Raw genomic sequence first — 21,722 nt, 5'->3', positions numbered from 1 at the left:
AAAACCTTCACTGGCTACCACTCAAAGAACGCATCGAATTTAAGATATGCACGATTGTACACAAGATCATTCACGCAGATGCCCCTCTTTACATGTCTAACGTAGTGGACCTACCGCCCAGAAATGCCAAGAGATCAGCCCGCAAATTCCTCAACTTGAACTTCCCTAGCTGTAAAGGGCTTAAATACAAGCAAGCACACGCCACCACCTTCTCGTATAGAAGCACACAGCTATGGAATGCGCTACCCCCAACCTTAAAAACCATAGACAATCTAAATAACTTTCGCAAATCCTTGAAGACACATCTCTTCAACAGAGCCTACAAAAAGAACCTCTAAAAACACAAATCACTATACAACCCACCCACACAACCAATTACACCTCCTACATCACCCTACTTAACACCCTCTTCTCTTTCTCTAAATATCTTCATCCTACCACTGACTATATCTACTATTCCCTCATGAATATGTCATAATAACACTCTGTAAGCCACATTGAGCCTGCAAATAGGTGGGATAATGTGGGGTACAAATGTAATAAATAAATAAATAAACACATTGCTAGAATGCTAAAATTAATGGGTCTGGGAGGAGGAAGTGACGTCACGAAGCTAAATGGATGCCTGAGCTTTTAGCTCCTATACTTCCCTGCACCTCAATTGCTAAATCTGCTGTTATTGGGTTCCAGTTTCGCTTCAACTTGATAAATGTGGTGTGCGAAGGCCGGGTGCTCAAAATGAGTAAGAATTTGGCATCGCAGCCCCGTGAAGGAGAGCGCAGTTCAGCAAGAAAGACGGTGAGGGGCCCTGCGCGCCACTTGTCCCCCGCACCGGACCGTTCCTCTGGCTCGGAGGTGGTGGCTTCGCAAGTAGATTTAAGATGCCTGATCTCTAAAAGAGGATTTCCTAAAGACTTAACTAAATGCCTTGAAGAAATCAGAGCGGAGATCAAGGCTTCTGTTAGAGATCTTGGAGCATATGGATGCTATAAGCTGTGATTTACGAGAGCTGGGGGGCCGGGTCGAGAGCCTGGAGGAGAGAGTTGAAGAACAGGCTGAGGGATTTACAGAGATTGATACCCGCATTCAAAAGTTATTGGATCAGACAGAAGAGCTGCAATACAAAATGGATGATCTGGAGAACCGCGGACGGAGGAATAATCTCCGGTTCCGCGGGGTACCAGAAAACGACAACAAGGAGGGTGTACTGGCGGTGGACCGTTTGTTATGTGAGAAAATCTTGGGAGAAACCCTGGATTCTGAGGCAACAGAGAAGGACCGTGCACACAGGGCACTTGGCAAACCGAGGGACAATAGACACAGAGACATTATAGTGCGATTTACTTCATACGCCTTCAAGGAGAAATTGTGGATGAGAGCGCGCCAATAACCACCAATAGAATACAGCGAAGCAAGGGTGTCAGTTTACCAAGACTTATCGTTGTTTACCTTGGCACAACAGAGGGCGAAGAAGCCTGTTCTAGACATATTGCTAAAGGAAAAAAAATCGCATACAGATGGTCTTTCCCGTTTGCCCTGTGTTTTGCAATAAGTGGAAAGCAAGTCCAGATCTATAGGCTGGTAGAAGCTTGGAAGATATTACATGAGGCAGGTCTGACAACAGCGATGGCTCCACCAGGCGAATTGGCTCCTGCCACGAGGGCTCAGCTACAGAAATGGAAACGAGTCCCTCTGAAGTTCAAGAAGCAATGAGACCAAAACTGACTATGTCTTACTTGTCTTTTTTCTGTGGGCTCTGGGCTTTGTAAGGAATTAAGGCGATCTGTTTGAGGTGGGGGGGATAAAGGATAAGCCTACGTGGGTAAACAATATGAGCGCTAGGAGATGTTCTGTGTGGGTCCTGGTGCGTGGACGGATGGTACAACTGAGGTTACTCTACGTGTGTGTTTGGGGGAATGTGTAGGGGGTAATGGGTAAGTGGGAGGGGGTCTATTTGGTTTACGGGGTGCTCTTCCTGGTTTTTTTTCCCATTCAGGACCTTAGGGTGCTGTCTGGTGGGGGGATATATTGAGGGTGGAGGGGAAGCTTGGAAAAGGTTGGGTAAAGGGAAGGGGGGTTGGGGTCTTGTTGGGGGAGGGGAGTTGATTGGTTCTAATTGTGAATATGAAGGGCTCCCATGTATAACAGCACGAGATGTAAGATTGCCATATAACTGTTTGATATGACCAAAGATCTAAAGTTTTTGTCTTACAATGTGAAAGGCCTGAACTCTCCGCAAAAGTGTCCAAGGATATGTAAAGAACTAATTCATTTTCAGCCACAAGTGGTATTTCTCCAGGAAACTCACTTGAGAAGGGACCATGAAAAGTTTCAATCCCATCTTCAATATCCCCACATTTTCTGTGCCTCAGCCATAGATGGGTCTAAGAAAAGGGGGGTGGCCATCCTACTACACTCTTCATTACAATTTCAGGTGCTGAAAGTGAAGCGAGATAGAGGAGATTTTTGCTCTTGAGACTTACATTGGGGGATGTGGCTGTAACACTGGTATCAGTATATGCACCCAACAAGGCACAGAGGGGGTTTTTGAACAAACTGGTGGGTCACTTTACTGCGTGCTCAGGAGAAATTTATAGGGGGGGGAGACTTCAACGCCACGCAACATCTGGCGCTAGACAGGTCGGGCCAGTCATCGGCAGTCAATGTTACGATTTCTCAGGCCTTGAATAGGTTTGCTAGAGATTTGGGGCTAATAGATGTGTGGTGTGTCTCACACCCGGGAGTCCGGGATTATTCGTTTTACTCTCACACTTATTCTCGTATTGATTATGTCTTCGTGGACGTATCATTGACCCATGCTGGCTGGGGTCGGACATAGGTACACCCACCATATCTGATCATGCACCAGTTTGGGTTAGTCTACCATCGCTAAGTGGGGAGGAGAGGGAGAGGTGATGGTCTTTGAATTCTAACTTGGTGAGGGAGGAGGAAATTTTAGCTGGTTATAGGAAGACTCTACATAACTATCTGGAGTTTAATGTGGCTTCGGGACCTTCTCTGGGGATTGTTTGGGACGCGCTTAAGGCGGTCTCTAGAGGGTTTTTCCTTCAGAAGGCTAGTTTTCGGGCCCAACAGCAAAAGGCGGAGATTGCTCAATGTTTAACACAATTGAATTCAGAAAGACACAAATTTACACACTCAGTATCAACATTGAGGGAAATTCAGGCATTATGCCTGAAATTGGATCAGATTTACTCAGATCAGTTAAAGCTCTTAAATGAACAACAGAAGCACTCGCAGTTTGTTTATAGTAATAAACCTAGTAGGGCCCTGGCTGTTAAACTGAGACAATCAAGAGCTGATAGGACTATTCTTAAAGTGCAAGACACGTCTGGTAAAGCGGTGACCAATTCTCAGCAGATATGGGAGCGGTTCCAAAAGTTTTATCAATCACTTTACACTTCGGAAACTGCGGTTACGCCTGAAATGACACAGAAATTTTTGTCGACTTGTGTTTTTCCTACACTTACAGTAGCTCAGAGAGAGGTATTGGATGGGAGGGTTTCGGTGGATGAAGTAGTTAAAGTGATTAAGGCTCTCCCTGCGGGGAAATCGCCTGGTCTTGATGGCTTACCCAACGAATTTTATAAGGTATTTCAGGGGGAGCTGGCACCTATCTTGACAGAGATTATAAATGAGATCTTAGTAGGAGATGAATTTCCCGAGTCTATGATGGAAGCCTGGATAGCGGTTATTCCCAAGCCTGGTAAGGATAGGACTGATTGTGCCTCTTATCGGCACATTTCCATACTAAATTCTGATATAAAAAATCTTAGCAAAGGTCTTGGCTAACCGTCTTGCAAAAGTTATGCCTGACCTAATTCATCCAGACCAGATGGGATTTATTCCCCATAGGAAGGCAATGGAAAATATACGCAGAATAGTTAATTTGCTACATGTCTCCAGGAAACTAAACCTTCTTGTTTGCTTGTTGGGCCTGGACGCTGAAAGGCCTTTGATAGGGTCCACTAGCCTTTTATGTTTCAAGTGTTGGAACGCTTTGGATTTGGCTCGGGTTTTGTAGATGGATTCGGGCGTTGTATACCTCACCCAGGGCTTGTGTACGGGTAAATGGTGGCAATTCTCAGATGTTCCCCTTGTCCCGGGGGACTAGACAGGGATGCCCACTCTTGCCACTGCTATTTGCATTGGTCATGGAGCCCCTTGCGATATACATTAGATCAGATCCTAATATATGAGGTATTCAGGTTGGAAATCAGGAGTTTAAGCTAGCGCTTTTTGTGGATGTGCTTCTTTCTTTGACAAAACCCTTAATTTCACTACCAAATTTGATGACAGGCTTGTCGGTATATTCTGCAATCTCAGGTTTCAAATTGAATATGAGTAAGTCGGAAGCATTTGCGATTGGTATTACACCTAAGGTATTGGAGTCCCTTCAGCACTCTTTTTCATTTAAATGGGCGAAGGGAGGTATATCCTACCTGAGGGTTACAATAACCTCCTGTTTCAAAGAGTTGTTCTTAGCCAACTACCCGCCACTTTTAAAAGCTATCTATAGAAACTTAGAGAGGTGGGAACACATAGATTTGTCTTGGCTGGGTAGAATCGCGGTATTGAAGATGAATGTGTTACCACGGTTGATGTACCTTTTCCAGGTCCTCCCCATTAGGATTTCTAGAAGCTTTTTGATGGGGGTGCAAGACAAGTTAATTCGCTTTGTTTGGGCTAATAAGCGCCCTCAATAACCTAGGGCATTATTGTATAAAGACAAAAGGAAAAGGGCTCTGGGGGTCCCAAATGTTTTATGGTACTATAAGGTGGCCCAAGCACGGGCGGCATTCGAATGGTATCAGGATCATCCCCATAAATTATGGGTGAAATTGGAACAGAATGAGGTTGGAGTGTGTCCGCTTCGCGCTATGATGTGGATTCCCCGTAAACATAGATTATTATGTAAGGATATATGTCCATCGATTTTGTCTACTTTCTTTTATTGGGATGGGATGTTTGCTAAACAGGAGGATGTGTTATCAAAACTTTCGCCGATAGCACACAAACCACTCTTTCCCCAGGGACTCTCCCTAGGACCCTTTTTTAGGTGGCGTTCAATGGGATTGAGCACATGGGGCCAATTATTTGATGAAGATCGTTTGCTTACCTTTGCTTCTCTTCAAGAATAATATAATATCTTGCCCAAAGAGTTCTTTGCTTATTGTCAACTGAGACACTTCCTTAGCTCAAAAGAGATTCAGCAATCCATAATACATGACAACACATTTATTGAGGACTTGTGCGAAGACTCTAAAACTACCAGGGGTCTCATTACGTGTTTGTACTCTCATATGCATGCGCAGCTGGGTCCTAACCTAGCTCATAGGGAACGGTGGCAGGGGGAACTGGGGGTGACTACTGAGGAGGGGGACTGGTCCCTTTGAGAACAACTGGTCCAAGATCTCTATCTCAGTTCCTTTTCAGGAGAATCTGGTCAAAGTGCTTTACTGGTGGTATTTGACGCCGCTAGGCTACATCATATGTTTCCTGGGATTTCACCAATGTGTTGGCGTGGGTGTGGTGAAAGGGGTATGGTGTGGTGAAAGGGGTATGATGATCATATTTGGTGGACCTGGCTTTAAAATGCGAACCTACTGAAAGCAATACAACATAGATTACGACAATGATTCCAAAGGCCTATTAAGTGGTCTCCTGAGTTCTTTATTTTTGCAAACAACCACCAGGTTTGACTGCGTCATAAGCTCTCTTGACTAGACAAGGTGATGGTGGCAACGAAAGTTGTGATTGCAGGGTGTTGGAAATCAACCACTGCTCCCCCATTGATGAGATGGTTGAATAAACTTTGGTTCATATGTGAAAATGGAGAGACTTCGGGCCGTGCGAAAACCGCACGGAAGCAAAGTGGGAGGCAATATGGGAGCCCTTCCTGAAACACTATAAATGCTAGGGGGGGATGGGGGAGGAGGTTTAGGTTTAGAGGGGGGTGGACAGTTGGTTTAATCGGGGGGATAGAGGGGTTTGGTGGGAGGGTTAGGACACTTTAGTAAAGATCTAAAAACTAGAGCTACTGTTTGTGTAGTTGTATGAATGGGAAATTTTACTGTTACGGAATTGTTACATATTTTCTATAAGTGTGTTGGTTGGTGTTCTAAGTTGTGGACTGATTTTATGCACCATTGTTGTGATTGAATCAAGCAGAGTCCAATGTACAGGGATTTTTCAGTCTTCAATAAAGGCTTCTAATAAATTTTTTAAAAAATTAATGGGTCTGGGGGACCGGGGAGTACCCATTTCAATTTTCTCTTGACTATAGAAAAGGTCAATGTGTGATGGTGTGTTTTGTGAAAAAAAATTAAATAAGTTATAATTTCCTAGTTAACTTGAAGCAAATTAATTCTGGTTTAAAAAGCATTATATTGTGAGGTGGGAACAAATGTAAGACTCTAACGTAGTACCCTGGTCTCAGAATCATTAAGATCATAATCAGAAAATTGAAGATAGATAGACACCTATCTCCAATTGTTTCTCATGTACTGACCTAATATCCTCCCTCTGCCCCTCCATCACCCCCCCCCCCCCACCCAAATAAATCTAGGGGTCTTCTATAGGCTGAATCTGTAATCTCACAGGTTTGAGCAATCCTCCCATATTTTTTCTAAAAAAACATTGGAAGGGCCCTGCTACTGGGGTGTCAATAGGGGTGGAGGAGAGGGTAATGTAAAGAGCTCATCAGTTGGCGCTACACACTTTTTCTTTTAAACGTGTTCCCTCAATATATTGTTCCCTTGATCAGCTGTTGATATTTCTGTCTTGGATTTCTTATTATGAATCCTATCTGAAGAAGGAACATGGGTCTAGACAACAATCTGAATCTGGACTTGGCTCTAGACCACGGATATATATTTCCTCTCCTATATCTAGTTTGTCATGTTTGAGTTTATTTACTTTAGTGACTTTAATCTCTTTCCTATAATTTTAAATCTTTTTCCATAGATTATCAACTACATCTTATTATTGTCCACAATTCATAGAACATCAATCTTTTTCTTAACCTCAGATTTAATTTCATCAATCCTTTGAAGTTTCAATCAACAGTAATCATGAAATCCAAAGCACATTATTTAACGTAAAACACCACTGATCTAAATCTCCTGGTTGTCCATAAACAGTGGGCTTCTTTTGAACCTTCAGACCACAAAAGGATTCTTTGTGATCTATGATATTCCAAAACAGTGCCATAATGGAGTTGATAAAAGGGATGGAACCCTCTCATATGAGGAAAGGCTAAAGGGCTTATGGCTCTTCAGCTTGGAAAAAAGAGATGGATAGGGGAGATATGACTGAGGCTACAAAATCCTGAGTGGTGTAGAAGTGAGTTGATTTTTTACTCATTCCAAAAGTACAAAGACTAGGGGACACTCAAGTCAGTTACATGGGAATACTTTTAAAACAATGGGAGGAAATATTTTTCACTCAACGAATAGTTGAGCTCTGGCACTCTTTGCTGGAGGATGTAGTAACAGCAGTTAGCTTACCTGGGTTTAAAAAAGGTTTGGACAAGTTCCTGGAGGAAAAGTCTATAGTCTGCTATGGAGACAGACAAGGGAGAACTATTGCTTGTCCTGGGATTAGTAGCATGGAATGTTGCCACTATTTGGGTTTCTCTCAGGTACTTGTGACCTGGATTGGCCACTGTTGGAAAAAGGATACTGAAGCTAGATGGAACATTGGTCTGACCAATGTGGCTATTCTAACGTCATATTGACCACTTCAGACTACAGGTCAGCAAAGTCTTCCTCACTGGTCTCATCATCTGTGAAACATGAAGGCTTCTGAAGAAGGTCATTCAATTTGTCTTCTGTTTAGCTAAGGACATTATCCCAGGGTCTGAAGGTTCAACAAGACCAAAGCAACAAACAGAAGCAAAACACTCTGCAAACTTGACACAAGCAGCAACTGACAGCAGAAGTAGTCCAGAGAAGGAGAAGATAATCTGAGGAGGTTTGGCACATGCAAATCTATTGTACAACGACCCGACTCAGCCAAGTTTTGGCACTATGCCTTTGTCAGGGGTCATTTGTTTTGCATAGAGGACACACAATTTGCTTTTTTAGCTAATTTTACAACAGTACAACAATCCCATCCCCAAACAGAGTCTAGAATAGCATGCTGCTTGTAGCATGATAAAACAAATGCCTCAAATAAACATATTCTATATGAAAGTATTTTATCATAACACATATCAGAGCAAATTAGCATTGCTTCTCAGAAAAAAAGAAGTGAAGTATTCAAAAAAGCATCTTACGCTTGAAATGCAGTAGGCCAGACGGCAATTAAGCTTCCGATAGAGTTGTTTGTTGATTGGCCAGAGGACGAGAGTGAAGAGCTGAATAAAGTTAACTATTAGTCCAGATACTATAAAAACATAGCAGATGACAAGGTGACAAATGAACTGTGTTTTCAGAAAGCTAAGGCTGTCCATTATTCCTAAAGGGTTTGTAAACAAATGTTCCAAAACGCAATCCAGGTCAAAAGGAAACCTAAAAAAGAAACAAAGGAGAAATCATTCAGCAGATTTTATAATTACACCATAAAGTATGCAACCTTAAACTTAAGTCCAATGAAAACTTCATTATTAAATCAAAGGTATTTTGTGTTAACTTCACATTTTTGAGTGATTCAATAAATAATAAATAAAACTATAACCATTAAAAAAAGTAGCAAATGATGTGCCAATAAGAAACATGTCACTTCATTTGTATACCACAGTGGTATGCCAACAAATAACCAATGTAGCATCATCTCCAGCTCAGTCTGCTCCCTTCCACTTGCAGGGTCTGGTGACTTGTTTGTCTATCCAGTGGAGTGGAGGAGTAGCCTAGTGGTTAGAGCACCAGTCCTGACATCCTGAGGTGGCTGGTTCAAATCCCACTGCTGCTCCTTGTGATCTTGGGCAAGTCACTTAACCCTCCATTGCCTCAGATAAAAAATTATATTGTGAGCCCTCCTGGGACAGAGAAATATCCAATGTATCTGAATGTAACTCACCTTGAACTACTACTGAAAAAGGTGTGAGCAAAATCCAAATAAATTTATTTTATTTATTACATTTATATCCCACATTTTCCCACCTGTTTGCAGGCTCAATATGGCTTACAAAGTATAGTAATGGCGTTTGCCATTTCAGTTGATAATAAATACAAGATTGTGTTGTGGTCAAAAGAGGCAGAAGTGATTCAGAGGTTAGGGGTCGAGGCAAAAGAGTATAGTAAATTGTCCAGTACAATCATTAATTATGTTGTGTTGCTGGGTGTGGGGGTTTATGGGACCAATAAATAAATATTGGTCCCAGTCTCTGATTCTGCTGCTCTCTATCTGTTCTCTTAACTCCGTTTCCAGGGCTTCCTTTCCATTTATTTCTTTACTTTCCTCCTTTCTTCTTCATTTCTTGCCCTACATCCATAAGTAAAAGCTGGGTCCTCCTCCGTTGGATTGACTGGAGAAGGTATAACGTGGATCCAGCTTTTGCCTATTTTCTCCATCGATGTGCAGTTTTTCTCCTCTCTTCCCTTTCCCTCACCTCCATCCATATGCATCTTCTTTTTTCTTTCCTCCCCTCCATCCATGTCCAGCACTTCTCCTCTCTCCTCCCCTCCATCTATGTCCTGCAATTCTCTCTTCCCTCCCCTCCCCTCCCCTCCATGTCCAGCATGTCTCCTCTCTCCCCTGCTCTCCCCTCCCATCCATGTTCAGCTATTCTCCTCTCTCCCCTGCCCTCCCCTCCTATCCATGTCCAGCAATTCTCTTTTCCCTGCCCTCCCTTCCTATCCATGTCCAGCAATTCTCCTGTCTTCCCTGCCTTCCCCTCCCATCCATGTCCAGCGATTCTCCTCTCTTCCCTGTCCTCTCCTCCCATCCATGTCCAGCGATTCTCCTCCCCCCTGCCCTCCCCTCCTATCCATGTCCAGCAATTCTCTCTTCCCTGCCTTCCCGCTCCCTTCCGTTCGTGCACCCGTGCTCCCTGAGTCGAAATCTTTTGTTTACCCAAAGTCACGGCAAACCGGCAGTGAAAGCAGCAGGCAGGCTCGTCTCCTCACCGCTTCCCTCTCAGCGCGTCCCACCTTCCTCTGATGTAATTTCCTTTCCGCGAGCGCAGGACGAGCTGAGAGGGAAGGGAAGCGAACAAGACAAGCCTGCTTGCCTGCCTGCTGCTTTCACTGCCAGTTCGCCACGACTTCAAGTAAACAAAATATTTCGACTCAGGGAGCACAAACGGAAGGGAGCAGGCAGGTGAGCTGGACCTTAGGAAAAAGGTGTTGGTATGCCGTACCAGCTCGTACCAGCACAAAAAAAGCACTGGAATGGACATACAACATGGCTGTTGGGTAAGAGTAGTGGAAACTAGGCCAATACCACACAGACTTCTACTGTCTATGTTCCGCAAATGGCAAAAGACAGATGAAGATTCTGCAACTCCAGTATTGAGGAACTAAGGTCAATGCTGGACAGACTTCTACGGTCTGCATCCCGCAAATGGCAAAAGACAGATGAAGATTCAGCAACTCCAGTACATATTATCACATGATGTAAGGGTGCTGTACAACTCAAGGGGGAGGGGTAGACATCTTAAATATACAGCTGCACATTTAATGCGTTAAAAATTTTTAATACACATTAACCATTTAATGCACATTAACGGCCGGTCTCTCTCCCTCACCCATAATGATCCAGCATTGCTCTGCTTCCCAGTTTCACTTGTGCTGCAGAGATTAGCTGCTGAGTCCCAGGTTGGCTCTGCTGCTGTGGAAAGAGGCAGCTGTCAGTCAGAAGAGCTACCAAACAGTGTGAGGAAGGTGGAGCTGCGCACCCAGGAGGCACAAGTTTGCAGCACTTTGGGTCCGGGGCAAGGCAGGAGAGGCTCTGTGCAGCAGCGTTGGTGGGGCCCGGAAGAGATAACCCATTGGAATGGAAGGCTGCAGCCCTTGCTTGTGCACCATGTTCTCTCTCTCCTACCTGTCCCTCTTGGCCCTCTGACCTTGCCTTTAGTGCTGAATGCGTGCTACTTCTTTCACACACCTGCCTCTCTGTAGCATCCTACCTTCTCTGACAAAACTTCCTGTTTCTGGAGTGGGACACTACAGAGAGTCTTCAGGCAGGTGAAAGGAGCAGCATGTCTTCAGATCTAAAGGCACGGTCAGAGGGCTGAGAGGGGCAGACAGAAGCAGAGTGAGAGAACACAGACCGTGGGGCAGGTGCAGGAGTGAAAAGAGAAAGAGAGAGAGAGAGATGCGGACCGGGGGAGGACAGGTTGTAAGAGAAGTTTAGTCATCTTGAGACCGATACCCCTGTCAGTATGATCCAACTGAGTGGTTCTGATGAAGCCCTGTTATGGGTGAAACGAATCGGGCCCCGTTGAAAAACAACATTTGAATTGTAGGGTTGTCAAGCCAGCATTTATTGCTAAGTTGATGCATGCCATGCTGTAGCTTGAACAATTTTTGTTACTCAGTTATCTTTAATATTTGTGCTCTATTATGGGCTTTTTTGTATTAAAAAAAATTTGTGCTCTATTATGGGCAATTTTGCATGATGCTCCTATATGGGCATTTTTGACTGAGTGGAGTAGGGAATATATTTACCCCATGAAAGAAACTTGATCACGGGCACAAAGTCTTTTATAGATAATAGTGTCTTGTTGATTAGACCTTGGCAGAAGCCTTGGTTTCTGAGGGTATTTCCCACTTTCCTCATTTCTTTACATTCATTCCACACAACCCTTTGGATTGTGTTTGGCTGTTTTTCAGTCCACTGAGCTGATCTCATGTAAAGATGGGCCATGGGTGTCACATGAACTGTGGAGGCCATGTGGCCGAGCAATCTCAACATCTGCCGAGCTGTGATCTGCTGTGATGCCCGGACCCAAGAAACAAGAGACAGAAGAGTGTTGGCCCTCGTTTCGGGGAGGTAGGCACGAACCGTCAGAGTCCAGCAGAGCTCCTATGAATTCTAGTCTCTGTACTGGAAGAAGGTGGGACTTTGGATAATTGATCACAAACCCTAGTACCTCCAGGAGTCGAATAGTCATCTGCATGGACTGTAGAGCTCCTGCCTTGGAGGTGTTCTTTACCAGCCAATCGTCAAGATAAGGGAAGACGTGCACTCCCAGTCTGCGCAGAGACGCCGCTACGACAGCCAGGCATTTTGTAAACACCCTGGGCACAGAGGCGAGACCAAAGGGTAGCACACAGTACTGAAAATGCCGTGTTACCAGACGGAATCTGTGCTGGGTCCGTTGCTTTTTAATGTATTTATAAATGACCTAGAGATGGGAATAACTAGTGAGGTAATTAAATTCGCCGATGACACAAAATTATTCAGGGTCGTCAAGTCGCAGGAGGAATGTGAACGATTACAGGAGGACCTTGCGAGACTGGGAGAATGGGCGTGCAAGTGGCAGATGAAGTTCAATGTTGACAAGTGCAAAGTGATGCATGTGGGTAAGAGGAACCCGAATTATAGCTACGTCTTGCAAGGTTCCGCGTTAGGAGTTACGGATCAAGAAAGGGATCTGGGTGTCGTCGTCGATGATACGCTGAAACCTTCTGCTCAGTGTGCTGCTGCGGCTAGGAAAGCGAATAGAATGTTGGGTGTTATTAGGAAGGGTATGGAGTCCAGGTGTGCGGATGTTATAATGCCGTTGTATCGCTCCATGGTGCGACCGCACCTGGAGTATTGTGTTCAGTACTGGTCTCCGTATCTCAAAAAAGATATAGTAGAATTGGAAAAGGTACAGCGAAGGGCGACGAAAATGATAGTGGGGATGGGACGACTTTCCTACGAAGAGAGGCTGAGAAGGCTAGGGCTTTTCAGCTTGGAGAAGAGACGGCTGAGGGGAGATATGATAGAAGTGTATAAAATAATGAGTGGAATGGATCGGGTGGATGTGAAGCGACTGTTCACGCTATCCAAAAATACTAGGACTAGAGGGCATGAGTTGAAGCTACAGTGTGATAAATTTAAAACGAATCGGAGAAAATGTTTCTTCACCCAACGTGTAATTAGACTCTGGAATTTGTTGCCGGAGAACGTGGTACGGGCAGTTAGCTTGACGGAGTTTAAAAAGGGGTTAGATAGATTCCTAAAGGACAAGTCCATAGACCGCTATTAAATGGACTTGGAAAAATTCCGCATTTTTAGGTATAACTTGTCTGGAATGTTTTTACGTTTGGGGAGCGTGCCAGGTGCCCTTGACCTGGATTGGCCACTGTCGGTGACAGGATGCTGGGCTAGATGGACCTTTGGTCTTTCCCAGTATGGCACTACTTATGTACTTATGTCTGTGAGCTGGCAGTATCAGGATGTGAGTGTAAGCATTCTTTAAGTCCAGAGAGCATAGCCAATCATTTGCCTGAATCATGGGAAAAAGGGTTCCCAGGGAAAACATCCTGAACTTTTCTCGGACCACGTATTTGTTCAGGGCCCTTAGGTCTAGGACGGGACGCATCCCCCCTGTTTTCTTTTCCACAAGGAAGTACTTGGAATAGAATCCCAACCCTTCCTGCCCCGGTGGCACGGGCTCGACCGCATTGGCGCTGAGAAGGGCGGAGAGTTCCTCTGCAAGTACCTGCTTGTGCTGGAAGCTGAAGGACTGAGCTCCCGGTGGACAATTTGGAGGTCTGGAGTCAAATTGAGGGAGTATCCTAGCCGGACAATTTGAAGAACCCACTGGTTGGAGGTTATGAGAGGCCACCTTTGGTGAAAAAATTTTAACCTCCCCCCGACCAGCAGATCGTCCGACATGGACACCTTGATGTTGGCTATGCTCTGCTGGAGCCAGTCAAAAGCCCGTCCCTTGCTTTTGCTGGGGAGCTGCTGTGGCCTGTTGAAGCGCACGCTGTTGACGGGAACGAGCGCGCTGGGGTTTGGCCTGGGCAGCAGGCTGGCAAGAGGGAGGATTGTACCTTCACTTAGTAGAATAGAGAACAGTCCTCCGTCCCCCATAAAAACGTCTACCAGTTGAGGTAGAGGCTGAAGGCGTCCGGTGGGAGAATTTGTCGAAAGCGGTGTCCCGCTGGTGGAGCTGCTCTACCACCTGTTCTACCTTTTCTCCAAAAATATTATCCCCCGGCAAGGAGAATCCGCAATCTGCTGCTGGATCCTATTCTCCAGGTCGGAGGCACGCAGCCATGAGAGTCTGCGAATCAGCACACCTTGAGCAGTGGCCCTGGACGTGACATCAAAAGTATCGTAAACACCCCTGGCCAGGAATTACGACACGCCTTCAGCTGCCTGACCACCTGCTGAAAAGGCTTGGCCTGCTCAGAAGGGAGCTTGTCCACCACGTCCGCCAACTGCCGCACATTGTTCCGCATATGAATGCTCGTGTAGAGCTGGTATGACTGGATTTTGGAAATGAGCATTCTACAGTCACGGCCCGGGGCGCCCGACGCGTACTCCCTAGAACTCTTGACCATTCTTAAGGGCCAGATCCACCACACCAGAATCATGAGGCAACTGGTCCTCATTAACTCTGGGTCCCCATGGATCAGATATTGGGATTCTATTTCTTGGGAATGTGGGATAAGGCTTTGCCCAGTTTCGCCAGCAATGTCTGTTTGAGGACATGAGCATGGGTACTGTGGAAGATTCCTTAGGTGGCGAAGGACAGTCCAAAGCTCAAACATCTCGGCCCTTGGCTCATCCTCGTAACCACAGGGAAGGAATGGCCGTAGACATTTTCCCGGACAAAGGCCGCAAAAGACAGACTCTCGGGAGGAGAAAGCTGCCTTTCAGGAGAGGGAGTAGGATCAGAGGGAAGACCGCAAGACTCCTCGTCAGAGAATATATCTTGTGTCCTCCTCCTGCTTCCCAGACGGCCTCACCATCGGTATCGGACACCAGTTCATGAACCTCAGTCCGAAGCCAAGCCCGTCTTGACTCCGTGGAAACGTGGCCACGGTGGGTACGCCGAGAGGAAGACTCCCGCACCGGCGGCGATGAAGCTCCCTCCATTGATGTCATCGGGGAGTCAGCCTGGGAGGCCGCCGATGCGGGTACCGCAAGCGGTACCAGGACCGGAGACCTCACCAGGGGCGAGGAGCCAGCCGCCACCTCTCTCAACGGCACCAGCAGCGCAAGCACCCCTCGGTACCAGAGCGGAAGGGCACAGCAGGTCTTCTAGGATCCCTGGAAGGATGGCCCAGAGGCTCTCGTTCAGAGCGGCTGTCAAGAAAGGGAAGGGGTCCGGTACCGGCGACGAGCTCAGAATCTGTCTGGTGCGCGGAGGCGGTACAGGGCAGTCCATAGTAGAGCACGTCGACACTTCTTGTATGGAGGGCAAACGGTCCTCCCGGCGCCGACACTTAGCAGGTGCCGAATCCTTCGGTGACCCGGAGCTCTCGGTACCGCGACGGGAAGGCGACCAATGACGATGCTTCTTTTGCCTTCGCACGAAGCACATCACCGGTACCTCCCGGTACCGAAGAGGAGAACGTTGAATCCAAACGCCTCCTCGGGGCCGGGTCCGAAACAGGTCGATCCCGGGGGGTCTGTACCGCAGGAACCCTCGAGACAGACGGAGACCTACTCGAGAGCTCACCACTACCAGCAGGGGAATGGACAGCCCTCACCTGTGCTCCTGATGACGATGCACCCTCCGACGACATCGATACTTCCGATGACCTCGGTACTGCAGACATCGAAGCTCCAAACAAAAGATTCCACTGAGCCAATCTCGCCGCCTGAGTCCTCTTCTTCAGCAGAAGACAAAGAGTGCAGGCTTGGTGACGATGACCGGCCCCCAAACACTGAAGACACGAAACGTGCCTGTCAGTGAGCGAAATCGTCCGGCTGCACCGCGTGCACTTCTTGAAGCCACTGGTAGGCTTCGATGACATGGGCGAAAAAATCACGCCGGCAAAATCAAAATCCGCGATGATGCCAAAAGAGAGCACCAAAACATGAAAAAACCCGTGCGGGCGGCCGAAAAGGCCGCTTCCGACGACGAAAGGAAACTTGACGGGGAAAAAACACTAGAAAATAGCGGAAACGTTTTTTTTTTTAAAACAAGAACATGAAGAAGAACGCGAATGGAGAACTTTCCGAACGCTTCCGAAAGGAAAAAACCGACGAAAAAACACGCGAGGGTCTCCTTGAGGCACAGAACGACTGTAAACAGCCATCTTGAGCCGTGGAAAAAAGAAGACTGGTGAGCATGCTCTCGTACAGGCGGGAAGGCGGTCGCGCATGCGTATCATGCATGCTCTCGCGAGGCCTAGCAAAAGTTGTTGCTAGGGAAGATCTCCGGTCTGAGGGCTGCCGTTGGACGTCACCCATCAGTGAGAACAAGCAGCCTGCTTATCCTCGGAGAAAATATTTATTAAGCATAAAAAATAGGGAGAACAGGACTCGACACAGCTGTGTTAGGCCGAAACACAGCTGTGTCAAGTCCTGTTCTCCCTATTTTTTATGGTTAATAAATATTTTTACGTTTTTACATTTTAAGTGTTGTCTATTATTTCTCTCCTCCATCCATGTCCAGCATTTCTCCTGCCCTCCCCTCCATCCATCCATGTCCAGCAACTTTCCTGTCTCCCCTGCCCTCCCCTCCCATCCATGTTCAGGGTAAACTTCTACAAAACAGATGAAGATGTGATTCCATGTGCCCCAATGAAAGGAGAGTTTAATTCTACTCCCATTTAATTTCAATATATTCTATCGTCTTTATAAACACCAGTTAAGATGAACCCATCAGAAAACAGAATATTCTCAATGAAATCTGGCCATCTGAATTGTATAGAATAACAGTGAAGAAAAATGAGCACAAACTACAGAATTTATAATTGCTGTTTCTACTACTATAATAATTTTTGAAGTTGTTTTAGTGATATTCAATTATGTCTTTTCTCCTTCACCTTATAAGGCACTGCCTATTGTGAAGAAGGGGATAAGGGAACAGAGAGGGTGCGGGGTGGGAGGGTACTGGCAGAGAAGATAAGGCCCAGAGGAGGGGACAACCCAGATTCTTAGCTCAGGGAGTTCCACATGTCAGGAGAAGGCATAGATCATTTTCCCCTGAGGGCTGGAGGCAGGGTAAAAACTACAATTCCCATCAGCCCTTGAGGAGGTCTTACAACAGAATTAAAGACTTCCTATCCCAGCAGCCCCCAGTGGAGCCCAAGGTAAAGGGAGGTAAAGGTGAAACCCAAGACACGGTCGGGAGGCCAGGAATGGAGGGGGAGCCTCTAAGCAGAACTGATCAGGGGGAGGAGGATCAGCTGGAGAATGGGTGGGGCGAGGAGCCCAAGGAATGGAAGGGGGAAGAAAAGGAGGAGGAAGTGAGGCAAGAGGAGCCGATGGATATTGCAGCTCTGACAAGATCCAAAGGTGGAACGTTCAAACAGTAGGTAATGGTGCTGGGTCAAAAAGGGAAGGCAGTGGCTATCATGGAGCAGCCAGGAAGCGACGGGGTCAAGTGGGAGGAAGCCAGGAGATAGAGCTGGTCAGAGAAGGGTGGGACCCCTGGAGGCTCTCTCCCTCTGAACTGCTGGGGGGATTTTTAAACTGCTTGTTTTTGAACTGCCTGTTTGGAAGTGCTTGTTTCTTTGAACTGCCTGTTGTTGTTGTTGTTGTTGTTTTTTTAAACGGTTTTTGTTTTTGGAATTCCTTATTTTGAATTGCATCATTTTTTCCGAAAATGGATAAAAAAATAAAACATCCAAATCATAAAACCTTCTATTTTCGAAAACAAAAGATAGACATTTTTCTTTCTTGAAAATGACCTTCTTTGCTATTCAGATTATGGACGTTTTTTGCAAAACGTTCAGTCAGACTTAGATGTCACATCGAAAATGCCACTCTATGTTTACTAAGCCGCAAAGCAATGCCGACATCGCCCATTCACTTTGAATGGGATGTGTCAGCATTAGAAACCGCCAGCCACTAGCGCTACTTAGTAAGCAGGGGGGCAAGTTTAACTGTATCTTTTCTTAATGTTTTCCACGTTGAACTGTACTGGTAAAGCACACTATAAATACCTATATTAATATAAATTAAATAAAGTGAAGGAGAGCCAACCGGATGGCTTTCACCTCTAACCGGTTGATAATGTGCGACGCTTTCAGCTGTGACCAGCGGCCCTGAGCCACTTGGGCCAGGCAGTGGGCACAACAGACCAGCATCCATCATTGCTACCACAACTCTGGATGGGGAATCCAGAGGAATAGATGATCCTGAAAATTAGAGATTGGTCTTTCTCCCATTATCTTAAGCTTAAAACTGATGACCAAGATACTCTGGTTCAGTTTAAATCTTTGTAATATTCAAGAATATATTCCTTGTAATGATGGGACTCTGTTTACAGTCCTTTCTCACTATCCATGCGTTCGGTATTCACGGATTCGCTTATTCACGGAAGATAAAATGTAACCCATTCTCGCCATTCATGGTCATTTTCGCTTATTCACGGCATGCACAGTATAGTACAAGTGCAAATGAAAGTGTGTTCTCATGAGGAAGAAAATAATTTATAGAGCTGTGTGTGAGCATTGCCACATCAAAAATCTGTACTTACTGTACTTTTACAAAAATAACCACAGTGTATAAAATACATTTATAAAATGCACAATATAGTAAGTAAGCTGTTCGTTACAAGAAGGCTACATGAAATGACGAGTTTAAGGTGTCCACTGTATACTTTTGCTACCTAACAGGGTCACACAGGAACCTAACCCCCTTTTTCCCATAGGATCAATGGTTCCATATTTGTATTTTCAGTACCCATGGGTTTTTCTAGGATCCTAGACCCAGCACATAGCGAGAATGGACTGTATTGTGGAGAAAGACTTCTATAGTAGAGTATCAAGGATGATATTGGATTCCTTGTTAACTATGGAATTTCAACTTAAGCATCAAATACAGAAGGCCTTTTTCAAGCTTAACAGCTGGGCCTGGTTCGCTTTTATTTTCTGTCAATCATTTTAAGGTGCTTGTTCAGTTACTGGCTTTATCACATATTGATTATTGCAATCCTATTTTGGCATTACTTCAAAAATGTTAAATAGGATTCAGTTAATTCAAAATAAGCTACTAGGCTAATCTTTTGTAAACTGAAGTATGATCATGTATCACCTTTGTTTGTTGAGCTCTATTGGCTGCCTGTGAGGGCTCCTATATTATTTTAAATGTGTTGTTTGGGGGAGGGGGAGTGGCAAGATGGCAACATGAAGCTAGTCGCATCTGGAAGAGCTCTATCTTTCTGCTGATTTTCTTAGCTTCTTCTAACAAATATGTCTCATACCAAATGGAAAAGGACTGTTAAGGTGGTTCCGTCAGCCACCACAACTTCCTCACCTCATCAGCAGACGATTGAGTGCTTTGTGTGCAGAGCCCCCTCCCCTCCAACTCTTGGAGAAGAAAAATCCCTGGCATTAACCTGGAGTGAAAGAGCACTTTCAGTTTCAGGGTCCAACGTGTCATTCTCTTCTCTGGCGTGCTACCTATTGCCCCACCCATCAGTTTTGATGGCAGCTGTAGGGCTTCTTCTTGCGGAAGGGCTTCTTCTTGCAGAAGGTGCTTATTTGGATACCCTGGTCAGGGGTAATGTTGATGTTTGTTCTGCTGGAGAAACTGTCAACGTTGTGGAGGAGTCAGCAATGGGTGCTGATAGTATGACTCCCCGGGTGGTGTCTCTGGAAAGTATCTGGGAGACTCTCCAAAGGCTGGACTCAACAGTGACAATCTCAAGAAGTTCCAATACTTGTGAGTACATTTGATGACTTAACCAAGAAATTGGATGAAACTAAAGGTGAGTATTCTGTCCAGATTACGTCTCTTAAAGAGGAGGTAAAAAAAAACAAAAACAAAAAAACTTTGCAGGCAACATCTGCAGCTATATTTACGGATAAATTGATTATCCACAGAAAAATAGAATTTTTAGAAAATTATAATGGAAGATTAGCCCTTCATTTTTTGAATTTTCCAAGGTCTTCTGGGTCTACTCCTTTGGAAGTGTTTAAAAGGTATCTAATAGAAGTTTTAAAGTTTCCTGCTGAACCTATTCCTCTATTAAATAAGATCTATTATGTTCCTTCAAGATTATTGTCAGGGGATCAGCCAGAGGCAATGGTTTAAATTCGAAGCACTGAGGATCTAAATATACCAGCAATCATCTTTGACTGAGGATTCTGAAAGGACAATGATGTTATTATCATTTGTTCTTGAGCAGGACTTAATTGCAGTTATGAAATTGTATTTACTAAACTCTTAAGCTCTTTTCTGTGGTAAAAGGTATGGATATATCCTGATGTAACAACATAAACTCAAGAATGAAGGAAAGCCTTTTGTAGCTATGAGGCAAGAAGTACTGACCTTTGGGCCACTAGAACTCCACTGTTGAATCTCCAGGAGATGAAGAGGTCCTCAACTAATTTTTCCAGATCACCCCCAAATGGGAAGCTGGTGAAGAGTTTCTTTGAAGCACAGACACAATCATAAGCAGCCAACCACCATGGAAGCCACCGAAAGGGAAGACAAACAGACCAGATCATACGCATAACAGAAGGCAGGAAGAAAAATCGTACGACGTGTCCAAGGAACTAAGGAAGAAGTAGGGGATAACACAATGACTTCCAGTGGGCAAACAATGTCAAACCGATCTTTATTAAGCAAGCACCAATATACAAACCAACACGGGACCATGTTTCGGCAGATAAAACCGCCTGCCTCAGAGGTCAAGCACTGATAACTAGTAGTAGTAGTGTACATAAAAAATAAACAATTGTAAATAATACTAAAATGAATATAAAAATGACCAATGAATAACAACAGATGACAATGAAATCAAAACTTCAATAAGCTGAATACAAAATAAATAAATAAATAAATACAAACAAACAAACATAAAACTAAAGAATATATTCATTTTAGTATTACTTATTTATTTGTAATTATTTATTTTTTACGTACCGTGCTTGACCCCTGGGGCAGGCGGTTTTATCTGCCGAAACAAGGTCCCGTGTCAGGTCCTGTATTGGTGCTTGCTTAAAAATTGGTTTGATATCAAGTTAGCCCATTGGAAGTCGTTGTGTCATCCCCTACTTCTTCCTTGGTTCCTTGGACCAGATCATACAACACATCTGCAAAAAAAAGAGAGCACCTGACTTCAGACGGGAAACCTCAGAGGCCTTCGGCAACTGCTGAAGCCAATGCAGCATAGCTCTAGCCATATTACCACCACAAATGGCAGCCTTAACATTAGCATCTCCCGAGGCAAAACTCATCTTAAACTGCTGCTCCCTCTTCTTGTGAATCTTCTTGAGAGTGTAGTCCCCCTGCACCGCTGATTTGGTACCTGCTCCAACAAGGGCATCATCCTTGAGGTACATCCAGTATCTATCTACTTCTTCAGAGGCAAAAGGGTTTAATCCTATCCAATGCTCTGATATCCAGGACAGCCCCATCTGGTGTCTCCCACTCCATTAGCATCATGCATGAGAGCACCTTGTGAAGCGGAAAATGCTTTGGGGCCCTACCAGACCTTCTAGAAGGTCACCCTCAGAGAGGTTTGTAGCGAGAGTCTTAGAGAGATCAAGAGCCTCCAAGATTGCATCAATAAGCTGGGAAAGTTCATCCCACATGAAGAACTGAATTACCTGGGTCTTCCCCTCTTCCTCCTCCCAAGGAGGAGGCTCTGCCACTGTCAGAGTCTGTGGGTCACTGGGGATCTAAGA

The 21,722-nt window shown here is 45.1% G+C and overlaps 1 protein-coding gene across 6 annotated transcripts in view; it reads right to left on the bottom strand.

The window, feature by feature from the left end:
- AGPAT4 (1-acylglycerol-3-phosphate O-acyltransferase 4) overlaps positions 1 to 21,722 on the bottom strand; it is a 507,427-nt gene that overhangs the window by 436,333 nt on the left and 49,372 nt on the right. For 3 of the 6 annotated variants that reach the window (XM_030198095.1, XM_030198098.1, XM_030198099.1), the window contains exon 2: positions 8,300 to 8,534. Coding sequence is in view for 1 of the 6 variants with exons in the window: in XM_030198100.1 (XP_030053960.1) it covers position 4,019; positions 8,300 to 8,534 (236 nt within the window). In the remaining 5 variants the exon portion in view is untranslated. Of the gene's footprint in view, positions 1 to 4,018; positions 4,020 to 8,299; positions 8,535 to 16,427; positions 16,432 to 20,958; positions 21,052 to 21,722 lie in introns of those variants that run through there. The other 3 variants (XM_030198100.1, XM_030198097.1, XM_030198096.1) reach the window with 3 other exon arrangements.

Source organism: Microcaecilia unicolor, chromosome 3 (genome assembly GCF_901765095.1).
Source record: "Microcaecilia unicolor chromosome 3, aMicUni1.1, whole genome shotgun sequence".
NCBI lineage: Eukaryota > Metazoa > Chordata > Amphibia > Gymnophiona > Siphonopidae > Microcaecilia > Microcaecilia unicolor.
The sequence above is the reverse complement of the archived record's forward strand: the minus strand, read 5'-3'. Positions and strand labels throughout refer to the sequence as shown.